This window comes from Columba livia, chromosome 10 (assembly GCF_036013475.1).
Source record: "Columba livia isolate bColLiv1 breed racing homer chromosome 10, bColLiv1.pat.W.v2, whole genome shotgun sequence".
Classification (NCBI taxonomy): Eukaryota; Metazoa; Chordata; class Aves; order Columbiformes; family Columbidae; genus Columba; species Columba livia.
The window spans coordinates 3,475,981-3,501,988 of NC_088611.1; the positions used below are offsets into that span (position 1 = coordinate 3,475,981).

Sequence of the window (26,008 nt, forward strand, 5' to 3'; positions counted from 1 at the left end):
TACACTCCAAAACCACAAAATCTTTCAAGACTGGTTACTAATTATCCTTGTCTCTGGAACAGAAGAAATTATAGAAACCCCTAAAACAAAGAGGACAAGGAAATAAATGTGATTATCTGATATCTGAGGGTTTTCAGGAGGAAATTTAGCTTAAAAGATAAAACCTAAAGATTTCAGATAAACCTAACCAACCTAGGCACAATGTAGATATAATTCAGGGTTGATAAAAACAACCCACAATGGAAAAGAAGCTTTAAATACCTATAAAATTTGCCAGGATGAAATGAAGGGAAGCTGATCAGCATGTGGTGGTGCCATCTCAGAAAATGTGAGAAGGTGAATAATGATCTAGATAAATACTACTGTAAATGTAATCATGTAATATTTGAAAGCCACATCGCACCCTCACCTGGAGCACAACCTTTGATTCTGTTTGCAAAAGGATTTTCGAAATAAAAGCTACTGAGAAAAGTAGGTAAGAGATAAGCCAGACAAATGGTAGCCAGGGAGAATACGACTAAGAGGAGCTGTAATGGATATGCTTAGAGAACTGAGTAGAAATCTTGCACCTCCGTGTACTTTTATTGCAAGAGCAAGCATTTTAAATCAAAAGGCAAAAAATCTGAGTATCAAAAAGGCCGTACACAGTTTCACTGAGGAGCCACTTGTCTTGAGACACTGCCTATTTTCAGGACAAATGTATTGAGCACTAGAAAAGTGGTATAAAAACCCCACCTCTAAAAATTGTTTGAGCTGGCATAAGTGCTTGTCATCCTCAGAAGTCTATTTCTTAAATCTAGAGCAAGCCCTGGGGAACCGCAAATACATGAAAGGTTTTCTAGGCACCATATGGTGGTTACGAAAGGATCTAACAGGGCCCTATTTTTGAGTCGGAAGAATGGAAAAGAGGAGGGCTAAATCTTGGAAAGCAGGATGTTCCTGATTATGAAACCGAATGTGGTAGACAGGCTCAAGCCCTCTACACTTCAGGAACACCTGCTCTATATCTATTTATAAGTCATTTTGCCAGGGGGGCATTAATCAAGTGGGAAAATACTCTTCTGTTCCAGCTTGGGAGTGAAGAAACTGTTATGACAAAAGAAAAGCAAAGAGAGCTATTTTATGTTGATGCAAGCGGGGTTAAATACATACATACGCCTGCAGAAGGCTGTTGCTGAGCCACACCGCATCCCGGTGAGGTGCCACCACACTGCACTCAGCCTGTCCCCATGTAGGTGGCTGTGCAAAGCTTGTGTCACCTCGTTCTTCGACAAAACAAAGGCTGGTATTGCTCAAACACCCACCACAATGCTGGCAAGCCGTTGCATAGGAGGTTGGTAAAAGCAGACTGAGCGCCTTCAGGATGCCCGTGTTGGGTTAGAGGATTAGTGTCTCTGATCTTCTCCCATCCCTGTCCAGAGAGACACCACATTCCTGCTTTGCTGGCACCACTTCTGTCCCTCTCCTTGGCACTCCCAGCACCTCTGTTCCCTTGGTTGCTCTTCCAGTTTTGGGTGTCCCCACAGCTGGATGCTCCAGTGTTTGGGAAGGATGGGTTTATGTGCTTTCGCTGCCCATGTCCCTCTTCACAGGACAGAACTGCTTTTGTTTTATGATAGCAATAAAAGTACTGCAAAGCACTAGTTGTTTGCTCATGACATTCCTCCGATAGGCTCATACCACTTCGGCAAAACTGACCTCCTCTGGGTGTTCCTTGTAGGAAAGAAAACTTTCAGGGATGCTTCCAGGTTGGCTGTGCCAAAAAGGAGTTTGTAGCAGCAGCGGCTTCCAAGAGGCTGTGGGCACAGCGCCCTTTCTGTGGGTGATGTACAGCGGGGGACCTGCCAGCAGAACAACCCTGCAAGCTCAGCCCAGCTGAGCTCAGCTCAGCCCCTTTGTTCCAGGCTACTGATACCCATGGGACAGAGCTGAGGGGAGGAAGGACAAGTACTCAGTCATTGTCACTGTCTTCTAGCAAAAAAGGTACATTTGGCACATTGGGAAAGCGCACTTCCAAGCAGTGGTGATTTCCTTGCTGTGATACAGCCCTTGATGTTGTTCTTATCATTAATTCCTTCATGCCCTTGGTATAAACAATCTGAAGGGCAACCAGATATATTTAAATAGTCACACTAGAAACAGATCTTTAATTTGTCCAATGCTTCTTACTTAGTAATGAAACCAAATAGATCCGTACCCAATAGCAGGATTTGGCACTGAACAGTTAATCCTGCTGTAAAATCTGTGAAATCAGCGGGAAGAGCTGATTTCAACCGCCGGGGTTTCAGTGCAGAGGAGAAAGGTCTATTTTTGTTCCCCTGTAGTTCAGACCAGCGATGTCCAATCTACTGAACACAGATACAGTTTCAATTACTTATTGAAGTTGGAGTCTATTGGTGAAACTAGAATATCGTTTTAGAAAACATAAATGCTTAAAAGAAAGAGTTCCCTGCTGAAGTATTATGTTACTGCCTTATATAGAGCAATTCTGCCCCATAAAATGATCCAAAAGATCCAGACATACCTGGATATTACACAAAAAGGAAGGAAAGTGGTTTTGCTTTATTTTTTAAAAATTATTTTTATAACTGTTTTTAATCTATTTTTTAGGAAATATTTTTGCAAACCTCTGAAAACCTTTGTAAATCCATCTATGCAACAGCAAATCTGTACAAAATATTTTATTCTTTAAGATTGTTCAAACTGGTAACGAGATGCAGTACAGAATGCTCTGTGCCCTGTTGTCAAAAGCTGCCAAAAATTAATTATAGCCCCATGTTTTACCTAATTTTCCAGCTTATAAAATCACTACACCCTTGTTTACAGCAGTATTTAAAAAGTAGTTATAATATTAAATTGCACTGTTTGAAGACGGTCTTTTATAAAGTGCAAGCAAGTTATTGAAAAAACCATTCACAAATAAGAATGGCAGAGGCGTTAGTTATTCTGCTTACTATAAATTGCCAAGCTATAAAACCTCCTAAAGCACCTGTTAAAGCAAGAATGGAAGGCGAGATGAAATCCGCGATTGTTCCCCGCAGTATTTGCCACCATTCAGCAAGGTGCCAGACTTTAACTTACATCTCCTTTAGAAATTAGTGATTTTGCCGGTTTAGGCCGTATATTCTAAATGTCACTACATGTCATGAACTGGTTCAACTGGTTGGCCAAGAAGTGACCTGCCCAGTAGTGGAGAGACGGCTCCCTGTCCTGCACAGGGTGGCACATTCACCCTCTAGAAGTTCTCACCCTGTTTGCAGTTTATTACAGATCAACGTAACAAAAACTGTAGGTTAACCTTTTCAGTATGCACTGAAGTACACCAGCCTCGCGATAATTCCCGGTGAGGTGCTCACAGTTTCCTAAACCTTGAAAATCCGCTGCTCATTGTGAGATCTGCACCCTATTTATTTTCCCTGTCTAATTCAAATTTCCCTGTCTAACACAAATATTTTCAGGTACTGTTTGCTGTGTTCATGATGCGTTGTCAGCTGGTACTGTCAGAAAACATTATCCCTTCCTCACTTCGGTCTCCAGTAGCAACACAGATTTCACCCTCTCTATGGTGTTCTGACAAAAGCCCTGAAAGGTTAAATATAGTTTTTAGAGTAAAATCCTGGAAGTAAAATAATTCTTATAGTTATTGAAATAGCACAGATTTTGAAGCCTTTGAAGACCTCCATCCTTTTCAGGAGGGTAATGGAAGAGATAATGGAGTTCATCTTAAATGCCTAAAGCCACGCAGGTGTTCAGGACAGAAAATACTATGTGTATTATTTGAGATAATCAATGACTCAGCAGCTGGGTTTGCCTCTCCCAGAATGGCGGGCACACAAGACATTGATCTACCAACCAATATGTGATTATATGACTCCCTCTTCCACCCTTTCCCCAGGATTGCACCCACTATTAGTGTGCATTGATTCTATACTGATGTGAAGACGTGAGGATTTTCACACTCGAGGGGGATGCACGTGTGTTTCGCAGAGCTTGGCATTAGCCTTTACAGGAAAGCCTGTTTCATCGGAAATAGCTGTGGAGAGTCAAAGTGAACAGCTGAGGCTGTTTTTAATTCTACTTCATTCTCATATAACAGAACATCATTAAGATCTCCAGTGAAAGGATGATAATGCTCAGAGAATTTAGCTGGTATCTGGAAAGGAAATTAGGGTGTTGGAAAAAACCTGTCTTTTAAACTGTTTTAATTTGCAAAGTCACTGTTACTTGAATTAAACATTCTGTGCTAGTTTTTCATGTTGTTATTATCTTGGAGTTGGGAGGCTGTGATTGGAATTCCACTCTCTAATACAGCCATGCAATTATTTTGGTGTTGTGCAATACTTATGGCCTTTTTAATATTCTGTCATTCGACTGATTGCCTATTCTTATTCTTTTTTGCTATTTACAGTTTTACAGCCCCACGGGGAAGGAATAACCACACTGAGAGTTAATGAAAATGTAGACTGCTGAAATGAGGAAAATGGTTTCTCAAACCGCCACAGAACAGGATATTCACAAAGCTGAGGAGCACCAGCAGTCTTGCTGCAGTGGACATCCTCAGCTCCACTCCCACAGAAGCTTCTGAGTGTTTTGCCTTTGTCTCATTAATTTGCAGAGAGCAGAAACAGCACAAAAGAGCTGCTCCAACAAATTTCTGACAACATCATGCAAAATTTTAAAGAAAAATCAGAAATTATCAATACAGGCATTCCTGGGTTTTTCATCCTCAGATTCATCAGGGTTCTTTTTTTAGGGCAATACAGAATACAAAGAATAAGAAATGAAATCTTAAGATGTGAACATAAGAAAGAACAAGAATCTCTGCAAAAAGATCAGCATCAGGAAGTTAAGATTAAGTTTATGTGCCTGGTCAGCAAAACTGAGGTCAGAAAGATACACTTGGACTTTCAGCACAATATTTTTATTAACTGTGAGCAGTGTCAAATTGGCAAGAAAATTGGCAGAAAGCTTTTGGTCCCTCTCGTCCTCAGTTTTGGGTCCCTCACACCAAGAAAAGGCCTTGAGGTGCTGGAGTGAGTTGGGAGAAGGGAACGGAGCTGGTGAGGGGCTGGAGCACAAGTGTGATGGGAGCGGCTGAAAGACCTGGGGGGTTCAGCTGGAGAACAGGAGCTGAGGGGAGACCTTCTGATCTCTGAACTGCCTGAAAGGAGCTTGGAGGCAGGGGGGGGTTGGGCTCTGCTCCCCAGGAACAAGCGCCAGGAGCAGAGGAAACGGCCTCAAGTTGCGCCAGGGGAGGTTGAGGTTGGATCTGGAGAACAATTTCTTCCCCAAAGGGCTGTGGGGCATTGGAACAGGCTGCCCAGGGCAGTGCTGGAGTCACCAGCCCTGGAGAGTTGGACAGACGGACATGAGGTTCTCAGGACATGGGGCAGTGCCAGGGCTGGGGGAATGGTTGGACTTGGTCATCTTAAAGGTCTTTTCCAAACAAAATGATTCTATGGTTCTGTGAAGATGACTGTAAGCATCTAGAGCTGAAGCAGCCCGGAGGCTGCGGAGGAGGGTTCCTGTCCCCGGCTCTGAGCAGCGACAAGGACTCCGACTGGAAGACTGCAAAGTGCCAGGAGATCCCTCACTCCCCTCCTGGGGGCTGGCTTGGGGAGCCAGGAGTTCTGTCCTGCTCTGTAGAGTTTATTTTAGAAGAACCAAACGTTAGCAGAATTTTGAAGCTACGTTATTGGTAGTGTTGTGTACACAGCTGAAATACAGGCGATGAATTTAGAGCAGACAATTAAAAGGATGTATGATAACAAGTAATCATGAATGTATGCAGTTAAAGTTTATGAAGGAATTATTTTACACCTGTCTGAATGAAATAGTGCAGATAATTGTACACTTAAAAAAGCAAAAAATGAATATAAGCTTAGAGCATAATAGGATCCAATTTTTTTCTAGCTGTTGAATTTCAGTGGCTTTGTTAAGGTGTGCAGGGCAGCGCCCCTGGGCTGGGGGGTATCATTAATTAGCTTACTTTGCATGTGGCGCAGGATAGAAGCTGTTAGCACTCAGAATTAAATTCTGAAGAGCATGTGCAAAGCAACCAAATGGTGGACAAAATGTGCGCTTCAACTCAGGGGAGAAAATTACCTTGTACCACGCGCTATCTACACCAGATTTAGCCTCTATTTTTCCCATATGTGTGCTTGCATCCTGCACTTTGTCACGTGCAGGTTTGGCTAGAAGGTGAGTTCTGCCCAGCCTCATGCTTTGTGTCCTGGGACAGGCAGGGTGGGAGTAACTGTGCAAAACCACAGGTTGGGTTTAAAACTTCGGTCTCGCAATGTTTGATTCTCTGGGTGTGTTGTCTGTCGTGAAGCAAATTACCCAAATTACAAAGAGGGTGTGACACAGCACAATGAGGAAAGAGGCACATACTTTTGATTGGCTTTTAACATAAAGAGTATGGGAAGTAGTGCTGAAAGCGGGCCCCTAAACCTGTGCTGGGAAATTTGTAATCAGAAATGGCATAGTTTATACTCTTCTGTATTTCTAATCGTATTGTTGTCTGATCTCATCTAAAGCCTGAAGGCTTCTTGCTGGGTGAAAATTGCATGTGGAAATAGAATCTAGATAAGTTGCCTGTCATCTCAGTATCAAAGCACTTGAGTCCAGGATGAAAATGTCAGGTTTTTATTTTAGAAAAAGAAAGGCTTTTCCTCCTGTGGGATTCTGTGAACAACATGAATCAAGATGTCTGAAACCGCTGGACTGCAGAAAGTCAGACAGAGTCAATTATGTTTCAAAACCATGACCATGGCAAGGTGTAACTAATCAACTAATCATGACAAATTGTTTTCTTACCGGTATATATTTGATAGTCATTTCTTGCTGTGTTCATCTCAAAAACAAGAAGCATAAAATACCTGCAAACACTGTTCTCCAACAGTATTTTTGCATTTGTCTGGAGAAAGTTGGCGATAACTGGTTCCAACCATTTCTGCCACATCTCCTGGCTTTCTGGAAAAGCTGCTCTAAAACGGCACCAAATTGAAAGTGCCTTGTTGCAGAGATTTTTAATTTAGAAATAATATATCTTAGATTTGCTTTACTCAAATTATTCAACATCATGATTTGGAGTATTCCAAACAGCAATGAGAAAACTCTTTGAGACTCCTTAATTGCACAGCTGAAGTGGAACCCTGGTGCAGCACACATCCTCAGGCAAAATGTTTAGACTACTTACCTCTCTGATTAGTCTTTAGTTTCAAGGAAAAGATAAAAGCATCTAATAGCAGTTGTTTTGGGGTTGTCTTCGAGGATTGATGGAGAGAGTGCTGACAGGTAGGTGAAACATCGGACCGATAAGTAAAAGATAGCAGTGCAGAACCTGGCTGGGGCCAAAGCTACTGTATGAGGAAAGGCAGGTATCTATAAAGTACATAAGATGTAGAGGCTGATAAGTTGAGAGGATAGTGTGAAAAGTGTGCTCTGTAAGCCAAATGAAAACATATGGCTTAAGCTTTTGTTGTGTGTACTGCAGTTATCACTGGAAAAGTTATCTGAATGTTTTCCTCCCATAGCAAGAACCAAAAATACCCCTTTCATACCAAAATTAACAGAATCAAGAAAAATACAGAATCTCCAGGAGTCCTTTTGCAGCCCAGTCCCCTGGGAGAGAAAGGGTGAGACACTCCTGACATTCAGCAGAGGAATCCTAGTTATTTCTGTTCTTTGCCAAGGCCAAATCAGTCTCTTGAGAGAATGTTGCTGGACTGGTAACATTCAGCATCAAGGAACTTGTGTTCAGAAAGCCACTGGCTCCCAGAGGGTGGTGGCTGTGGGCTGACTTCAGGGGTCAATGCCCACAGCCTTCTTCTCCTCCACCAGCCTCCAATGCACCAGGAGGACCCTTTCTCTGAAGTTATTTTGTCCTAATCAGAGAAAAATTACTTGTATCTTTATTAGGCAATGAAGAAATCTCCTCTCTCACCCAGGTGCATGAATTGTTAAAACAGTTGGAGCAGGTTCATGTGTCTTCTCACAGTTCATGTGCTGGAATTTTTCTAAGCAATTTTGACTCCTCTGCAATGAGATACCATAATGCATGAATGAGGATGACCGCAGTGGTTGCTAATGAAAGCAGGTTAATGTATAGAGTATATTATATTTATTTTATTGCTCCTATAACATTGGGGCCACCGAGTCAGCAGAAAAGCCCAAGGAAGTTTTCCTACCCATCGTAAGGCTGCTCCATCTCCTGTCCAGCCTCCTGTGGGACTCTGTGCCAAGGGATCCACTTCCAGCTTCGCACCCTCAGAGCACCCAGCTGCTCCGGAGCAAACACGGATGGCACCGGTGACATTGGACACCTTCAGTCCGTGGCATGGGCTACTGCAGTTCTGTTCAAATGAGGAAACAGAGTTATTCTGTGGCGTTACAGGCTAATTTCTCATTGCAGACAGTAACTGAGTAAATTGAGAGTAATGCTCTTTAAAGCACCTGGAACTCAGCCTTGTGGCCTCCTGATGAGGGATATATTAAAGTAAATACTGTATTACAAAGACACTGACAGCAGACCACCTCGGCTGCTTTTGCATAACTGTGTTTTCACTTCACTAATATGTTTTTACAGTAAATAAGTAAGAAAGGGATCCTAAAAGGGCTCAGATATTCCTTCTGTGTGCTGCTCTGTGGAGTATTTGCTAGCAGTCTGCCTCCTGGCTTAGCCTTGTAGTTAGAGGTTTCTCATAGCTATTAAAGGAGATTAAACCCAAGCAAAGAGCAAATTGCACCATTTTCTGGTATTTCTTCCCATACAAGCAACTGTTAGACAAGACTGGCTTGGCAAGGAGCTGTCCCAAATCCCACTGCCCCCCTGTTCCTCTGAGACCACACAAATGCTCAGAGTGCTAGGAGCAAGCTGCTTTCCCTTTGGGATCTGGGCTATTTGGCCTTCGCACACTCTGCAACTCTTAGTGCCCCACATCCTTGACTGTTGCTGGGAGCCACAGAACCCAGTGAAGGCTGCACATCCATTCTGAGCTCCAGACGTCCACCTTCCAGTTGTTGAGTAGCAGCCACATCTATTTAACAGCTGTGGGTGAGGCACCATCCCCTCTTCCTCAGGCTGTGTAATTTCTCCACTCTGTCCCTAAACATCTCTTTCTGCCGGTATCCCTGCTCACAGCGGAGGATTGGTACATACTACTTTTCTTTATGGTGTTTTTTTCAGGTTGCCAGGGAGACGGTCATCTGTCTGCACTTTACAATCCAGGCATTTGGGCCTGATTCCTCCAAGAAATAGTCAGAGGTGGGTTTTTTTTTCCTTTCTACCATAACTAATTCCCCAAAATCACATCTCCTTACCCGTGCCCTCCCCTGTCATGTGTCTCAGCATTTAGAAATACCTGCTCGTGATGGGGGAATGGACTGGGAGGGAGAGGGTGATGGCTCAGATGGGGGCTGCTCCTGGGAAGAAGAACCATAGAAACATAGAATCATTTTGGTTGGAAAAAACCTTTAAGATCACAGATCTGAGCCTCTACACCCATGCAGCAAAAACTCCCTGTCAGAGGAGCTCAAGGACAAGGTGTGAAGACATGGTGCCACGCACAACACAAGACAGTGTTACACACGTTTGCTCTGTCATAGGGTGGTTAAAGACTGAAAACCAGACATGTAACCAATATCTTTTTTGGTTTTGGCTCATCCTTGGCCATGACCAATTTCTCTCATATTTCAGAGTCAGGAGGAAATTGCTTCCTAGGAAATGGTGTTGGTCTCACCTTCCTTTACTGCTTCCCCAAGCACATTAAAAAGCTGGTTTGATAACAGTTTTTTCTGTGTTTGTGTCTCTGTGTGTGGGATGTAGTTCCTGTTGTGAAAGGTGCTCTTGCTGGCCATAAAGAATGCTGGAAAATGTGGTGCTGCAGGTGGACGAGTGACGATGCTGGTCTGGCAACATCCTGAAGCATCCACAGCTTTACAAACACAGGTACAATAGCTCCCTAGTCTGCAGAGTGTGCGGTCTAAGCCACGTGAGATCCAGAAATACTCAGGAGACTGATACTCACTGAGTAAAAAGAAGGTTCTTCCAAAGAATGATGGAGAAAGGCAGAAAATACACATTACTAGACAACGGTGGGTAGATATTTTCATGTGTAAGATCAAAGTGGGAGACAGTGAGAAGCCGAACCTAGGAAAAGAAAACTACTCTTTGGTGATACTGTGGGTTGTGAAGACAAGGATGACAACAGAGCACAGTGACTTGTTCAAACAGAGGGATAGATACAATACTGAAAGCATCACTGGCTTTGGAATATATTCTAGGCTAAGAGCACATGTTGCTAGGAAACTTTTATATTAAAAGGCATTCATCTTTAAACCTTGGGAACATAGTAATAGCTTTTCCTCTGTGTTAGGGAAGTTCTTTTAATGTCAGTCCTGACGTTACTTAGACAAGTAATAGGCGAGAGGGAGAAAAATACATTAAAGTGTCTTGGGCAAAGATTAAAATCTAACATTATTTTTAGCTAGCTTAGAGGGTTTAACTGAGCTTTAGTCATTCTGGTCTGACTAATAAGAGGCTGATAAACAAAGATGACTGTGTTTTGTTTGATAAGATGTTAAACAGAATAAGAAATGAAATATGTCTGGAAAAAGGTTTAGTTAGCCTAGCCCAGAAGGTAACTTTGGGTTATGACAGGATTCAACAGCTGCGATCTGGAGAGGAGGGCAGCTAATCAAAATGCCTTCAGGTTATTGCATTCTCAACCACAGACCGTCCGCCTTTTAGTTTTCTCATTTCATACAAGTTCTGTATGCAAGACTCAATAGTTCATATAAACTCCTTTAAAAATCCCCAAGCATCAAATCTCTTGAGGCCAATTTCTAAGAGGTTTCTAACCATAGAATCATAGAATTGTAGAATCATAGAATCACAGAATCGTAGAATATCAGATGGAAGTGACCTCAAGGATCACCTGGTCCAAGTTTTCTTTGCAAAAGCCCATTCTAGACAAGCTGGCCCAGCCTCTTGTCCAGCTGAATCTTAAACGTATCCAATGTTGGGGAATCCACCCCTTCCCTGGGGAGATTATTCCAATGGCTGGTTGTTCTCATCAGGAAAAATTTCCCTCTTGTGTCCGGGTGGAATCATCCTGAGAGCAACTTGTACCCATTGCCCCTCGTCTTTTCCATGGGACTCCTTGTGGAAAGGATGTTAAAGACCTGCTTCCTGAACAGAGAAATGTTTAGAGAAGAGCAGAGCTATTTGTAGGATTCTCTGCTCAAATGAGACATCCAAATCTGGTTCTAGTAGTTCCTAACCCTAATAGTTTAAGATGGTTTTACTTATTTTTTTCTTTCTTCCTTCAGTTCTTCCCTCCTTCCATCCCTGGCTTGAGTGTAGGTGCCATCCTAACAGTTCCTGGCTGATGTGATTACGATCCAGCATCCTGAGGTGCCTGATGGTTGCAGCTTCAGCACGTCCCTCCTGCTGCTGCCACGCTCTCCATCCGCCCATTCAGTCAACGGAGGAATTGCAGGGTAAACCAAAGCTACTGCTTTTATTCTCGCAGTGTGCTCCTTCCCTCTATGCCCTGGTGACACTGAAGGTCTATCTGACTTGTTTGCCATGCTAAATTCAGAACTACAAACAAGCTATATAACATGTAATTGTTCCCTTAAAAAAAAAAAAAAAAAATCACAAAAAATAAAGAAGCACTACTGATAAGATTATTATGAGTAATTTTAAGGGACTTTTATTATTAATATCACTATACGACATGTCCCAGGGTATCGGGAGCTCTCACATAGTATGTTCAGCCTTAATCTCTCCGCATGTGCAAATGAGAACGGAGAGATCTGCCTTTCTGTCTGGCAGCTCCGGAACACAAGAACTTCTGCTCTGGGGAAGCACTGCAATGTTGAACAATTCGCTGAGAGGGGAAAACACAGTGTTAGGATTGATATTAAACATGTCATTAAATGATCTAAAAGTAACATCCTTGGAGTTCTGTGCAATGAAGCTGGTGACAGGCTTTGTCATATCAGAGCTGATACAGCTGGAAAAAGCAGAGAAGCTTTTGGGCTCCACCTAATCATAACTTAAGACCCGTCTAGCAAAATCAGAGTGGAAAAGGCAATGTGAACCCGTGGAGGAGGGCTTCTGCAGGTGTTCCTGCCTTGAGGATGCAGACCGTCCGTCAGGGCCTATGGTGTGCCCTCGTCTTTGACAGCTTCTCTCGCACGCTATCTAATTTTCCTAGTGTAAAGGGATATGGTTAACTTAGCAGCTGGAAACCTTTCAGGGCAGGAGCCGTCTTCGTTTTCTGTGCTGGTACCACCACCCGTGTCCTGCCTGATACACTGCCAGAAGGGAAATTAAACACCCAGCTGTTTGTGTCCCAGATGTGCATGTTCACAGAGGCAGCAGTTCTACAAACACTTGCACAGGGATGTGACATTTGCACAATTAACCTCCATAACCAGTGGGATGGATGAGTGAACTTGTACTGCAGGATCACAAGCTGGATATTATATGAAGAGTAGTCATATTGCAGGGCATCTTTGCCATGTGCTTCTTCCGTGTGTGAGTGAGAGAACAAATGGAGCTGTGTGGTCAGTTATGGCAGGCAAAAGGGAGACCACAGTCGCCTTCGAAGCCACTTCAACACACAGACGTTCTGGTGACACCTTCTCTGTTATGCCACTTGGTGGAGCTTAGTGATTTTGGCTATCACATACATCCTTTTGCAAACTTACTGTTCGATTACACCATCAGTTGTCAGTATATCTGGAAAACAGACCAAATCCCTACTAAGGCAGTAAAACCAAAAGTCTGCCTTAAGTTCTAATCAACAAGATGCTGATTCCTAGCCACTAACGGTAACCTTCCCTTCTCTTGAAAGCAATAGCATAGATGGTGTGGTGTTTTAATTTTTTGAAGAAAAAGTTAAAATATGGGCTTAGGATCTTGGTATTTATGATATACAGGATGGGAGATAGGTGGAATTATGTCACAGTTGGTTTATTTTTCAGATTTAAAAGAATGTTTTGAATTTTAGATTTTCTCTTTCCTTGCAGAATTTTGGGAATGTGTAGATGAATCTGGTGAAGATGTCCCTGCTCATGGCAGGGGTGGCACCGGGGGAGCTTCAAAGATTCCTTCCAAGCCAGACTATTCTGTCATTCTATGATTCTATATTGTTTTTAGCTCAAGTTAATGCCATCGCAGACGTACTTCTGACTGTTGATCACAGCGGTGTGTTCAGAGCCACTGGAACCCACCAGACAAACACATTCCTCATGCCTCAGCGCTGGCTCTCACCCTTGTTTGTAAAATGAACCTGGTCCCTTGAACACTCACAGCATAAGGGAGGTTTTTGTGCTGAGGTTACATGCTCTCACCGCTTCTTCAGTTCGTGAGAAAGAATAGGATCAAAGAGCCAAGTACAACCAATTGCACAAAGACAAGATCAGCAGATGTTCTTATTAAACTTAGAAGAACTTATGCCTCATCTTTTATGTTAGAAAGAATAATGGCATTGTCATTATGTCTTATATCTGCCTATTTTGCTGCTAAAAAAAAAAGAAGAAAAAGTGCAAAGGCTCCACACAAACATTAACATTTTCGAAAGTCCCAACTGTGCCATGAAGTGCCACATTTGACTCATTGATTTGGTCTATTTTGCTCTGTTCCTTATTCTGCTCTAATCTTTACTTTGCTCCATCCATCTATTTTATTTTCATTATAAAGGTGCTGCAGGGATCATAGCAGAAAATGGCACAAGAAGAGGCAGAGAGGTTTTAAAAAATACCGATGAGCTGTTTGAACTCTTGCAATCCTCGTGGCCACACAGAAGCATTGGGATATTAATTGGGTGGTTCATTTGAGTTTATTGCAGGCTCAAAGCCATGATTTCCTGGCAAATAAAAGCAGATAAATAATTAAATACAAACTTTTGAATTACGCAGTAATTCTAAAGCAACTATTAATCCTTGGTCAGATTTGGGGTGGGAAAGGTGATAGCCTGCGCGTCTGAAAAGTAAACGTCACCTTCATGAATTGGCATGGGGAGGTGATGCTCCATGTCAATGATACAGAGATGCAGACGACCTGTGTGCTGTCGGTGCTGAGTCAGCTGCCCTGCAGGGAGGCCTGAACACAAGGAGCTGGGACACGGCTGCTCCTTGGGCAGGGGAGCGGGGATCACACCTCATAAACCCACACAGCAATGGAGATACTGCCCATTCACTTCTTTGCAGCACCCTTACATTCATTTATTCAAAGGAACCTGAAGGGTGGTGTTATGGCATATTGCTATAGGTTGTATAATCTCCTATTAATAGGAATTAAAAACACAGACCATTTTTTGAGTTTGTCATACATGTCGGAACAATATATTGTACCAGTGGAGGGCAAACAAAGACACATGGAGCTGATCCCCTCCTGAGGTGGGGGATGCACATCTTGCCCCCCGCTTGCTGCCTGGCTTGCTGTACCTGCGGCAGGACTTTGCCAACAGCATCCATCACTGAGACATACAGAGATGCTTTTTTTATGCATTTGCCATAAGTTTATATTAACTCGATGACTTGAACTATTGTACCTATAAACAAATAGTGAGAACAGAATACAGATGACCTAACTGAGAATGTATTGTGAAACTGGGTTTTAAGATTATTATTATTGTTGTTATCTTAAAGGAAACACAATTATTATATAAGGCTGCATGAGGGCCAGTAGCACGTGCAGTGCTGAGAGCACACCCTCGGTGCAACTGAAAGTAGCTCTCCAGAGGTGTTTGACCTGTTTTTAATCAAGTTATAGGTTATATAAAAAACAAGTTAATAGAAAACTGGAGGCCAACATAAATGTTTCCACAGTCCCCTGCAAACATTTATTTTAAACAAATAAAAAATTTCTCAGTATCTGAGAACCTGGAAGTCAAGCTGTTAACACGGAGAACTGGACTTCCTAACTCAGAACTAACATATACAGAAAGAAAAGAATGGCTGTTATTAGGAGAAAATGGTTATTTTTCTCCCTTTTAAAAATAACACTAGCTATTAACTCGGACAAGCTGTCCTGCTCTGTGTTAGCTGGTGGCTGACTGTTCCTGACATCAGTCAGCAGAGCAGTGAGGGGAGTCACAGACAGAACAGTGTTAATCTGCTCGTCAAGTGGAAATACCCATCTGTGCTTCGGGGGCGAAGTGTGGCTCAGTCAGCTTCTCGTGCAGAGAGAATTTCATAGAACCATAGAATCGCTTTGGTTGGAAAAGACCTTCAAGATCTTCAAATCCAACTGTTAACCCAAGGCTGCCAAGTCCACGTCTACCCCATGTCCCTGAGAACCTCAACTCTGCATCTGTTCAGCCCCTCCAGGGATGGTGACTCCACCGCTGCCCTGGGCAGCGTGTTCCAATGCCCGACAGCCCTTTGGGGAAGACAGTGTTTCTAACATCCAGTCTAAACCTCCCCTGGTGCAACTTGAGGCCGTTTCCTCTTGTCCTATTGCTTGTTCCTTGGGAAAAGAGACATCCACAGGGATGAGCAGTTGGTTTTTCAGACGTGCAAAGAACAGTTCTCCAAGTCAAATGCTTGACTGGGATCCCTATGTCTGAGGTAGCACCTTCACTACCATTCTGTTAAAACACACTATAATTTACGACGCCACCTGCACACCAGTGTGCTCTTGGTGGTGAGTCAGCTTCAGGTTTGCTCTGGTGATACTCTAACAATCAAGAAAACCGTAACTGTTTATCTTATTCTATGCCTTTTGGTAATAAAGCATACCATCATCTATCTGTCTGTCTATCTACTGGCTTGTGCAGAGCTGAGATCAGGATGACAGAAGAATCAATAATCTGTCTCTGTTCTGGGTAAACTGAGGCAGGTAGAGGAAACCAAATAAAACAGCTTATGGAAACAGACCTCATAGGGCTCTGTTCCCATCAGCCGAGGGGTCTTTGGCTGGATGGTAGAAATGAAGAGCGTGTTGGTCTTCTCCTTTAGGTTTCCTTAAAGTCCACCCTGTGTATTTGTCAAGCTCTCCTTGCCACGCAGGGGGGCACAGCGGAATGGCAGGTTGTCTGTGGGACGGCTCAACCAGGGAACACTGGAGAACCACAAGCTGAATGTCCATCCAGCTGCTCTGTCCATGGTGGTCACCGACACCCAGCAAGGCCTGGACAGGCTGCTCTGAGGGCTCCAGAATCACAATCTGCTGGGCAGCATCGTTCTGCTGGGAAAGGCCATCGTTAGCTGCTGTAGAGTCCTGGCTCAGACTGTGCACCCCTTCCACAGCTGCGCAGGCGGGAACACGTTGCTCTGCCCGTGTGACCCAGCCAGAGTGCTGCATCGTCCCCTCAATGCTGCACGTTGTCACGCGTTGTCACGCTGCTTGCCAAGGTTACTCACTGGAGTGCGTGGAACAAATGTACAGCAGCAAGGGAAATGTCAAAGAGTACAAGTGTGAAGAAGACTTTTTCCTTCTGTTTGAGTACTATTAAAAATCATCCATGTAAACAGATTCAGAGCATTTGGTAGTGGATCACGATTAGGTTTGTGTCCTGCAAATTATGTTAATTTTTCAGTAGGCAAAAGGCCACTGGAAGAGCACTAGGCACCATTTCGACATAGGACAGCAGAAGGAACCCCGGAGGAAGCTCAGCCGTGAGGAAGCTGTTGTGAGGACGGCTCTTGTGAGGACCAGGTGGGAGCCACCTGTGCAGCTCAGCAGGGCCTGTGTGTCCTCCTGAGCCTGGTTTGGGATGTTCTTCTCACCTGCCCATGTGCAGGTATTCGCCCTCCTCCAGGAAGGTCTGGCAGAGAAAGGCAAATAGGGGAATCAAGTCTCTTCCCTCTCCAACCCCTGTATTTTTCTTGATTGCAGGTTTCAGGGTTTGGGATTTGGTCAGCTCTAGAATATTCCCCATTTTCTTCTGTCCACCTGCTGAGTGTCGCCTGCTACTTTTAGTTGTCTCATTAGCCTGGATTTTGTCCTTTTTTTCTACCTGGTGGTGAGGATTTCTGTAGCTGGGAAGGGAGTTCTGGGTCAAGTTTATATAATAACTAGGAGAAAGTGTCAGAGCTGTTAACCTTCTCTGCTTTTCTCTTGGTGACTTCATATTGTTTTCTGTTTACTAAAGCTCTGTCAGTAAAGAACAGCCTGGCATATAGAACTAATGATAGGTAATTCTGTATAACAGGCAAACCTGTGGTTTATACCACAGTTGCAAGTCCTAGAAATATTGTATTTTAACACTGAAAAACAAACCATTGTAAGATCAAACGTATCCATAACCCTGGGGTTTTTTTGTTTCGTTTTGTTCTGTTTTTTTAATGGAAACACCAGAGATTCTATTTAAAATAACCACGTGTTTTCTTATTTTAAAAGTTTTTGCTTAATAATCTTTAACTAAAAATGAATTAATTAAAAGAAAAACTAATTATGGTTCCCTGGCAGTCAACTTCCTTTCCTTCAGAAATCTTGGGGAATAATTACTGGGTAAAACACCTCATTAAAAAAAAAAAAATAGTTAAATTTTAATTACTAAACCATATATTTGTATGAATCTAATACTTAAGAAAGCAAGCTTGACAGTAGTGAAGTTCAGAGTCCTTTAATGAATTTACAGAGCAGAAATGTCACAGCTGTGGATGGGCGCAGCCTTTAGCAAAGGACATGTCCTCTCACCAAACTAAGCCGAGGGGAAGCATGCCTTGGTCTCCACATCTAACTTTCCCTCTCTCTAGTCCAATGCCAAGTGTCACCCATAATGAACCATGAGCCCAATATTCAGAGAACAATTCAGAAACTGCCAGGAATGAAGAAAAAAACCCAAACAAAGAAAAATCCAGACACATGCGGCAGACAGCGAGTTCAAACCCATAGCAGTGAAAGGCAGAGTGATGTGTTATCAAACGTTATGCACGAGTTAGTCCTTATGCATGTTTTACGTTTGAAGGATTCTGAAAAATGACGCGTAGGAAGAATATTTGGTTTCTTCTAAGTAATCCTCCTTTTAATTACACCCTAGAATAACAGGCGGCTTGGTGCAGTCACCTCCGCGCCGTTCAGGACCCGAGGGAGCAGTAGGAGCCGCGAGCTGGGCTGGGCTGGGCTGGGCTGGGCCGGGACCCGCAGGACGACGCTCACGGAGGAGCGGAGGGAAGCGCCGGGCGGGGGCACCTGCACCGCTCCCCCAGGGCCGCTCCCGCCCGCGCCGCGGGGCCCGGAGACCCTCCCATTGTCTCCGGCGGCGGGGCGGGCAGGGCCGGGCCGGGGCCGCCCTCCGCAGCCTCATTGGCGGTCGCCGAGCGCCGGTGCCTTAAATGGGGCGCTCGGCGGGGAGCGGCTCCCATTGACAAAAGCAGCGCGGCGGCAGCAGGGTGGGGGCGGCGGAGTGGGGCCGGAGGAGCGGGGGAGGGCGGGGGGCGGCGGCGGCCCATGGGGGTGCGGCGGAGGCTGCCGCAGGGCTCGCCGCGGGCAGGGGCGCACTCGGCGCCCTGAGCCGCGGGTGCGGAGCGGGAGGCCGGCATTGCGGGCAGGGGCGTGCTGCAGCGCGCAGGGGCGGGCCGCGGAGCTCCGCTGCCGGCGGCCGGCTCGCTCGGCTCTCCTTTCCGCGGCGCGCACCCCCCGCCAGGCTCACGCACAGCGGTAACCGCCCCTTCTCCCCGCCGCCCTTCTCATCCTCGTCTCATGGCGCTGAGGACGGCAGCCCCCCGCTCCGCACGTAAGTAAGCGGCTCCGCCGCGGCTTTGTGCGCGGCCCTGCTCGCTCCCCCCGCAGGTGAGGCGGCCCTGCCGCGCACCTGAGCCCGGGGCTGCCCGGGCGGGGAGAGGGGTGGGCAGGGTGGCTGCGGCTCGGCCCGCGGAGCCCGGCGTGTCGCAGCCCTCCCGTTTCTAAGCCGCGGTGCGGCTCTGCCCGGGGAATCGTCGCGCTGGGCGAGCCCCGGGGCCGGGGTGCGGTGTCGGGGGGCCGGGGCCGAGCCGTGGCCGCGGTGCGTCAGGGCGCTGCGCTCTGCATTTGCTCCTCGCAGGTGGCGGCTCAGCGGCTCGGCGCGGACATGGACCTCGGTGACTCCCCCAGCCCGGGGAAAAGCGCTGAAACCTCAAACCGAATGGAAACTGGGGGCGATGCCAGATCGGCACCTCGGCGGGGAGGAAGAGGAGGAGGAGGAGGTGGCGGGTTTCCAGCGGCTGCCGAGCCCAGCGCTCCCCCGGTTGCGGAGACGAGCATGAATATTGACGGGCCCGTCGGTGCCGGGAGGAGCGGGGCGGCTGCCGCTGCAATGCCGGGAGCCCCGGGGGCACCTGCCCCGCCGCTCCGCGCCCCTTGCTCCAGGGATCCCAAAATGGTCCATCAGCGGTTTCTGCGGAGGAGCGTGGTGGACTCGGACCAGGAGGAACCTGCTTTCGACCTCCCCGAGTCAGAGCATCAGAGGAAAATTATTCTGCTCCCTAAAACCAGGAGGATAATTGCGGAGAGGGCAAAGGCAGGGCAGGGGGCCGTGGAGAAGGTCTGCCTGGAGGCCGAGCCTGCGGGGGAGCCAAAGGCACCGCCAGCCCCTGGCAGTGTCGGAGGGGCTGAGGAGCAGAAGGACGCTGGCAAAGATGTGGAGAGGAAAGAGGCGTCAGATGCTTCCAAAGATCAGAGCAAGGCTAAGAAAGAGGAGCCTGAGGAGGAGGCTGACATGAAAGCGGTTGCCACCTCGCTGGATGGCAGGTTCCTAAAGTTTGATATTGAACTCGGGAGGGGATCCTTCAAAACGGTCTATAAGGGCCTGGACACAGAGACGTGGGTGGAAGTTGCATGGTGTGAACTTCAGGTAAGCCGAGCTGATCCTCCGGGTTTTTTTCTTTTGCATTGTAAGCCTAGGAGCTAAAGGCAACATGCTGGTGTCATCTACAGAAGCTCAGCTTTGAGCAGCCTTTATAGTCACCATAGCTTAGTATCCAGTGTCTAACTATAGCGCAATATTCTCATTGGTTCTGAATCTACCACCTTATATACACTCCTCCCAGGCTTAACCCTCTCAGGCCTGGGATCTGACTGCTGACTCTAGCGGTGTTAACATAGGACCTGTCATATTGCATTAAAAAATCACGAGTCGCTCTCTCCAAATGCGCAAAGCATGCTGAAAAGAGCTAAATGGAGCTCCTGTCCCCCATTGCCCCCAGCCACTTGAGGAACCAGCAGCTTGATTTAGCGGGCATGGAGCAGCAGGTCTCTGTTAAAAAGACCCTGAATATATTTACAGGAGCGAACTTTCCTTTTTCTACAAATATAAATGCATAATCCTTATATAAAGATGGAAGATCTGCTGCCCCCTTACTTGCCCTTTCTGCTGCTTTGAAACTGTGACTACCACCAGCTTCTTGTGAATCAAACCTTGGGAAGCACCTGAGTGCTTTCCTTTTATATTTTAAGACCCCATGAAATAGTGCTTCAGTTAGGTCAAAGACCTGTCTATCCAAACACCTATTACAAGGAAGATTTTATTTAGATAAAACATTTGATTTGGCCTCTAGATCTTTACAGAGAAGGCATCCAGTAATATCTAAAGAGAGTGCAGAGTCAGATACTGTCTTTTGCCGGTTTGGGACGTAGCTCTTACCATTTTCTTGGTGATTTTTATATTCTTACATCTGTAAAAATGGCAGTAGTGCATGCTTTTCTTTGTGAAGCTTTTAGTGTCTGTTACTTATCTCATTTCTGTTAGCATTCATTTGAATAGGACCTATCCAAGAGAAAACCTGAGGTAATTTTTTTTTAGGTTGCTTTTCCTAGAGCTATTACTTAGTCTGAGTTACAGTGCAATTTTGGTGGGAATTAGAGAATTTAAGTCTGAGTTATAATTTGAGGTCCTTAAACTCCCACTGGTTGACTGATCTTTATGGCCTATGAGACTATGTGAGAATAGCATGTAAATAATGTGAGGTAGTAAGCCTGAGCTCCTGATTGTTTTTTCTTTTAGTGTTACTCAATCTGTTTGTATCTCACTCCTGGTTCCTGGGATAGGTGGGGATGGATGTACAGTTCCATCTTTGTTCCCTGGTGACTTCATTACACCGTATAATCGTGATTTACTGCAGCATTACTTCTTTAATAAAAAGTGTGGGTAGCACTTTTCAGTCTTCATAATCATGTGTCCCCATGGCTTTTATTAGACAGAAATGCAAAATATGGAGGCACAGCAGTTGCGCAGGGTAAGGCCCTGGGCAGAGGGCCCAAAGGGCTGGTGGTCGGGGATTTAACCCCGTTCCCCCAGGCTGGGGGCTCCTGGGGAAGGGGAGCGGCTGTGGGGTGGCCGTGGGGACCCCAGGGGAGCTGGGCCCTGTGGGCAGGCCTGCTTTTTGTCTGCCTTGGGCTTGTGTCCCGAGACTAAGGCCTGAAATTAATTGAGGCTGATAACTGGGATGCTGCCAGGGGCAGGTTTGTCCCCAGGCAGAGGCTGGTGTGGTTCCCTGTGTTCACTGCAGAGCTATCGGCGCATCAGGAATCTCCTTGCCCAATGTTTCGGCATGCTCTGGCAGAGGAACCAAAATGATGCATTTTCAGCGTACTTTCTGTAATGGAGTAGCTTTAACTACGAGACTGCCAAGTATGGTGGAGAACACAGCGTATTGGAATTCCAGTGTTTGGGTCACTTAGAAAGAGATTGGGAAGGGAAAATTGGATGATGAAGCTTACCTGGTGACTGGTTTTTTGATCCCTAGTTACACTCATTAGGAATTCTTGAACCGACCTGCATGTGAATAAATCATTTAATAATTCTCTAATTTCCACTAATTTCCATTGCATGTGCTTCAGCTTGATTCAGATCTTACTACTAGATATTTTCAGTTTAATACAGAATGTTTTAGGCCACTTACTAGAGAAAGAAAACTCATTATTAGACTGCATTTGAGAAAATTACTGTGAAACCAGGCAAGGGCTGCTGGTTCTCCTGAAACACAGTGGGTTTGGAGGTGATGCCAGAGGCCAGGTAACATGAGATGGTGTGTGAATTTTGAAAACCAGGACTTTGGTCTGGATTGAGAAAGACTAACTGAATGACAAAAGCCTTTAATCACCATGTGATTAAAGCCTGTGCTTTTAGGCTGAGTTTGCATGAGGGAAGCTCAGGAGGTGTGAATGGCTGTGCTTTGTCTTGGGCTTTTTGACTTGTACAGTACTCCGAGTTCAGCTGGGGAAACATTCAGAAGGTGCTTTCATTTCAACACTTTATTCACGGCATTTTGAACATTTTTATGTAAGCTGTGCCAGTTAGATATGCCCTCGTTTGTGCCTCTGTGGGAATGTTGAGGTATCCATAGTGGAAGCCATGGTCACCATGTGGCTGGAAACAAAATTACTTCCTCTGCAGCCTCACACCATCAAAACCCATCCCAGAGCCCTTTTACGGAAATATTGCAACTGGTTGTGCTTTGTCTTTCCTGTGGACGTGCACTTGTGCTTGTTACTTTCAGAGCCCGAGGGTTAAACGAGCAGCACTGAGGTTCCACGCAGGCGTTAATCCTCTCTCCTTGCTCAGCACTTTTTTCAGCCCACTTGTACTTGTTGACTGTGTGTCTGTCTCTTTTTTTGTCCGTCGGTACAAAGACCTTGCGAGCCATTCTTGTTCAGTGGTTTTATTTCATTGAAAAGATGGCTTTAGGGTTCAGAACCGAAATCATGGCTTGGATTAGGGTAGGATCCAAATGCTAACCAAACTAGATCTGGGTTTTAGACCTGTCTGAAGATGTGAGAGCTGTAGTCAAATTCTAGCTAGAAAATAAGGGTATTGTTACTTCCTGAAACTGAAGTATTGAGGCAGTATTAGTGTGCCCTTGCAGTTTGGAAGGGTTTGCATTCTAAGGTTTTCAACAGCTATAATTAATTTTAATTGGTGGCGCACAATTGCTGTGTGGTGAGGCTTCAGCAGAACAGTATTTCAGTGTTGTGCTCCTAAATAAAATGTTAGGTCATGAATAAGGAATATAGGCTTTTGCCAATCTACTGCTGGCAAGCCAAATAATCCTTTTAGTTAGATGAATCGTTTCAAAATCCCCATCCTGTTTCCCCTTGGGAACATGTGGGGAAACTACAGAAGAGTCAAACCTGGTGCCATCTCACATGCAAAGACCTCATTGTACTTTATGGTCCTCACTTGAACTGTGAATACCGAGCTTCTGTTTGATTGTATTTAATTTTAGTTTGTTGAAAATGGGGAAGGGATAGACTGTCTCCTCCTGCTGTTGCTGTGCCTATGGCGAGCAGGTGAGAAAAGCCAGTTGGTGAACCCGACAGGAGAGCCAGGCTTTTCCAGCACTTGCCCCAGACTGGTACTTGGCTTCAGGACACTTGGTCTCCTGGAGCTTTGCATGGGAGCCCCTGATGCTCCCTGGGACAGAGCTTAGCTCAGGGATCGGATGTTGGAGGCATTTGGGGAGCTAGGGAAGAGTGAAGGATGGGCAGAGGTCAGTTCTCCTTCCCCGCCCATATGGCTGAAATTAGAAATCGAGGGAATTAAATAGCTCTGACCGCATTTTCCAAAAGGCCACCAAACCACGGGGCCTGTAATGGTAAACCAGCCATGGAGACGGGCTACTCCAGGATGGCAATTGCTTGCTCCCTTCACCTACAGCTTTTCTGCCAAGTTTCTGGTTGTGTAGTTCTGTAGGGAAAAACTGGGATTTCTTCACAAGATTAGTGTTTTACTTCAGTTTCGTAGCACTTATTTTTATGCCACTGCTGATCTTTTCAGACTGCCCGAACCAAATGCATTGTATGTCTGAAGTCACTCAGATATTCAGGAGTTTCAGATTTTTGGAGGGCACAGCTTTTAACTGAAAATTAAGTGCTAAATGTGAATGTGTTTCTGAACATGTCTTTCATTTTATTCATATACAGTATTATTATGGGAACATGCAATGTATTTTCTTGATCTGTTTTTATTTGTTAAATGAGAAGCTCATCCAGATTGGGTGATAGCTGGCTGATATTAATATGGCATGAACATTCTAGAAGTAGAAGATGAGATTAGACTTTGTTTTAATGCAAGGTGAATAGAAAGGGCATTTAAAATCATTAATTTTAGACCTGTGTGAGCTTGCTCATTTTTGTTTCTAAGGCTGATAGTCTTCCCTTGAAGAAAAATTTCTATTTTGAGTGAATGAAGGGAAGAAAATCATGCAGTTTATTTCTAAGCATGTTACCTTATGTGTGAGAGAAAACTATGGTGCCTATGTAAATATTTTCTTTAATGTTTAAGTGTCTTTTTCCATCTTATGTACATGTAGAAGATCTGTGATAGTTGTTCAAAGTGATACCAAAGGTCCACAGCTCAGATGTTTTTGTGGAAGCAGTTACATTTGCATGGTTAAAAATGATGGCCTGTAAAATGGACAATATTAAAGCAACTTCCCTTTGCTCTAGCAAAGTTACATCTGGCAAAATTAAATTGTGTGGAGCTGAATGATGTGGAAGTAGGAGGATGTCCTGCACCCCTGTATCAAGAAGCCATGGGATTTCTTTGTCAGAGGTAATGTCTGCAGGACTTTCACTGGTGTGGTAGTTTGCATTTTGTAGCATCCTTGTTGGTTGACAGCATTCATCTGGGGTTGAAATAGTAGCTGGTTACTATCTATTCTATTAATTTATTGGATGGGTGAACTTTTTAGTGTAAAAGAACAGAATAATTTAGAAAATCTGGGAGAAGAAAGGGAGACGGTATCTGAACGCTTGAATCTGATGCCGCTGCCTGCTCATATTACCTCTGAGAATAATTTTGACTGTTTTGAGTTAATTCTTGAGATAGTGGCTTCTGTTTAAATTTAAATAGTTGGTTTAGCTCTGCTGTAGTGTCAGTATGAAAACATGTGCCTGTATCACTGGTGTTTGTTAGTATAGCTGTTGCCCTGACATGGAGAAGCAGGATAGGGATATGGTAGTGAACTATTAATAGACTGCTTCTCAAATTCAGCAAATGAAATAGAGCTGGGTCAGACTTCAGATTCAGCCTTTGAATTGAATAAGACTCCTTTCTTTTGCTTTTGAGCACATTTTGCCTAAAGGTAGATTGTGTGCTCTTCTAATCCTGGTTAAACTCTTCATGCTAGGTGTGTGGGGTCCAGTTGCACTAAGAGGAAATGACTTAAAATAAAACCAGAACTTGGTGTAAAGGATATTTCTGATCCCTTTGGTCATGTCTTGTCCACAGCTGACAGAGGAAAAAAAGCTGATGTTGCAGGCTGTCATCTCAGTAGTGTTTGCACTTGATATGCCGTCTGACTTGTGTGTATAGCATGCTTACATTTATGGTCTGATTGCCTTGTTGTGTGGTTAGCGTCTAACAGAGGTCTGGAGAAAGCCCAGTGGCTCTGGGAATGATGTGCTAAAAGAAGGGCAGCAGTGGCAGTTCAGCTGTTGGTTACTGGAGTTATCAGGATTTTTCATGCTCTAAGAGATGGGAGGTGCAGCAGAGGTTGGGGAGGGTGGGTGGATGAAAGGTACCGTAAGGATGGGGTGTGAAGGGGCTGTTGAGGAGGCAAGTAGTGGTAAATCTCCCACACTTCAGGAGCCTGGCTGGGGTGGGGGGTCTGGGTTGAGTGCTGAGAAGAGCTGGATACAACTGTGTGGTCAGGGGAAGTTGGGTTTTCAGGCTTGCCGTGACATAGCTGTCGATTGCCAGCAGCAGGACACGTCCCTGCGTGTTCAGCAGGTTCTGTGGTAGGTCTGACTGGCCAGAAAACACAAATACAAGGTAAGTGCTGATGCAGGATACCTGACAGCCGGTAGGCACATCATGTGGGGTGTGTGACACTTGGCACTCCTGTTGGAAGAATCATTTTCACTGCTCTGAAACAGGAGGGGTTGATGCAAATAATATTTGGAGAAGATCTGAAATGGTCTTGCAGAAGCAGAACTGGTTTTCCCTTTGGTTAAGTTTGTACATGTGAAATTGAAGTTACATTTGGAAATATATTATTTCCTTGAAGTGTATTGTCCTATTAGAAAACACGGGTGCTATCCCAACCTTGATTTTGGTCTGCCTGC

At 45.0% G+C, this 26,008-nt stretch overlaps 1 protein-coding gene and 1 long non-coding RNA gene across 12 annotated transcripts in view; both read left to right on the top strand.

The window, feature by feature from the left end:
- Positions 1 to 4,407: 4,407 nt before the first annotated feature.
- On the top strand, positions 4,408 to 15,225 carry LOC110363566 (uncharacterized). Its single transcript, XR_010475004.1, has 4 exons — positions 4,408 to 9,268; positions 9,830 to 9,952; positions 11,335 to 11,505; positions 13,045 to 15,225. It is a non-coding gene; the product is annotated as an uncharacterized LOC110363566 (long non-coding RNA).
- A 3,149-nt stretch (positions 15,226 to 18,374) lies between these two features.
- Positions 18,375 to 26,008, top strand: part of WNK2 (WNK lysine deficient protein kinase 2) — a 112,362-nt gene continuing 104,728 nt past the window's right edge. For 8 of the 11 annotated variants that reach the window (XM_065074966.1, XM_065074957.1, XM_065074962.1 and 5 more), the window contains exons 1-2: positions 18,375 to 18,701; positions 19,008 to 19,796. In XM_065074966.1, the coding sequence (XP_064931038.1) occupies positions 19,035 to 19,796 (762 nt within the window). In that variant the 5' untranslated portion in view covers positions 18,375 to 18,701; positions 19,008 to 19,034. The remainder of the gene's footprint in view (positions 18,702 to 19,007; positions 19,797 to 26,008) is intronic. The other 3 variants (XM_065074964.1, XM_065074965.1, XM_065074967.1) reach the window with 2 other exon arrangements.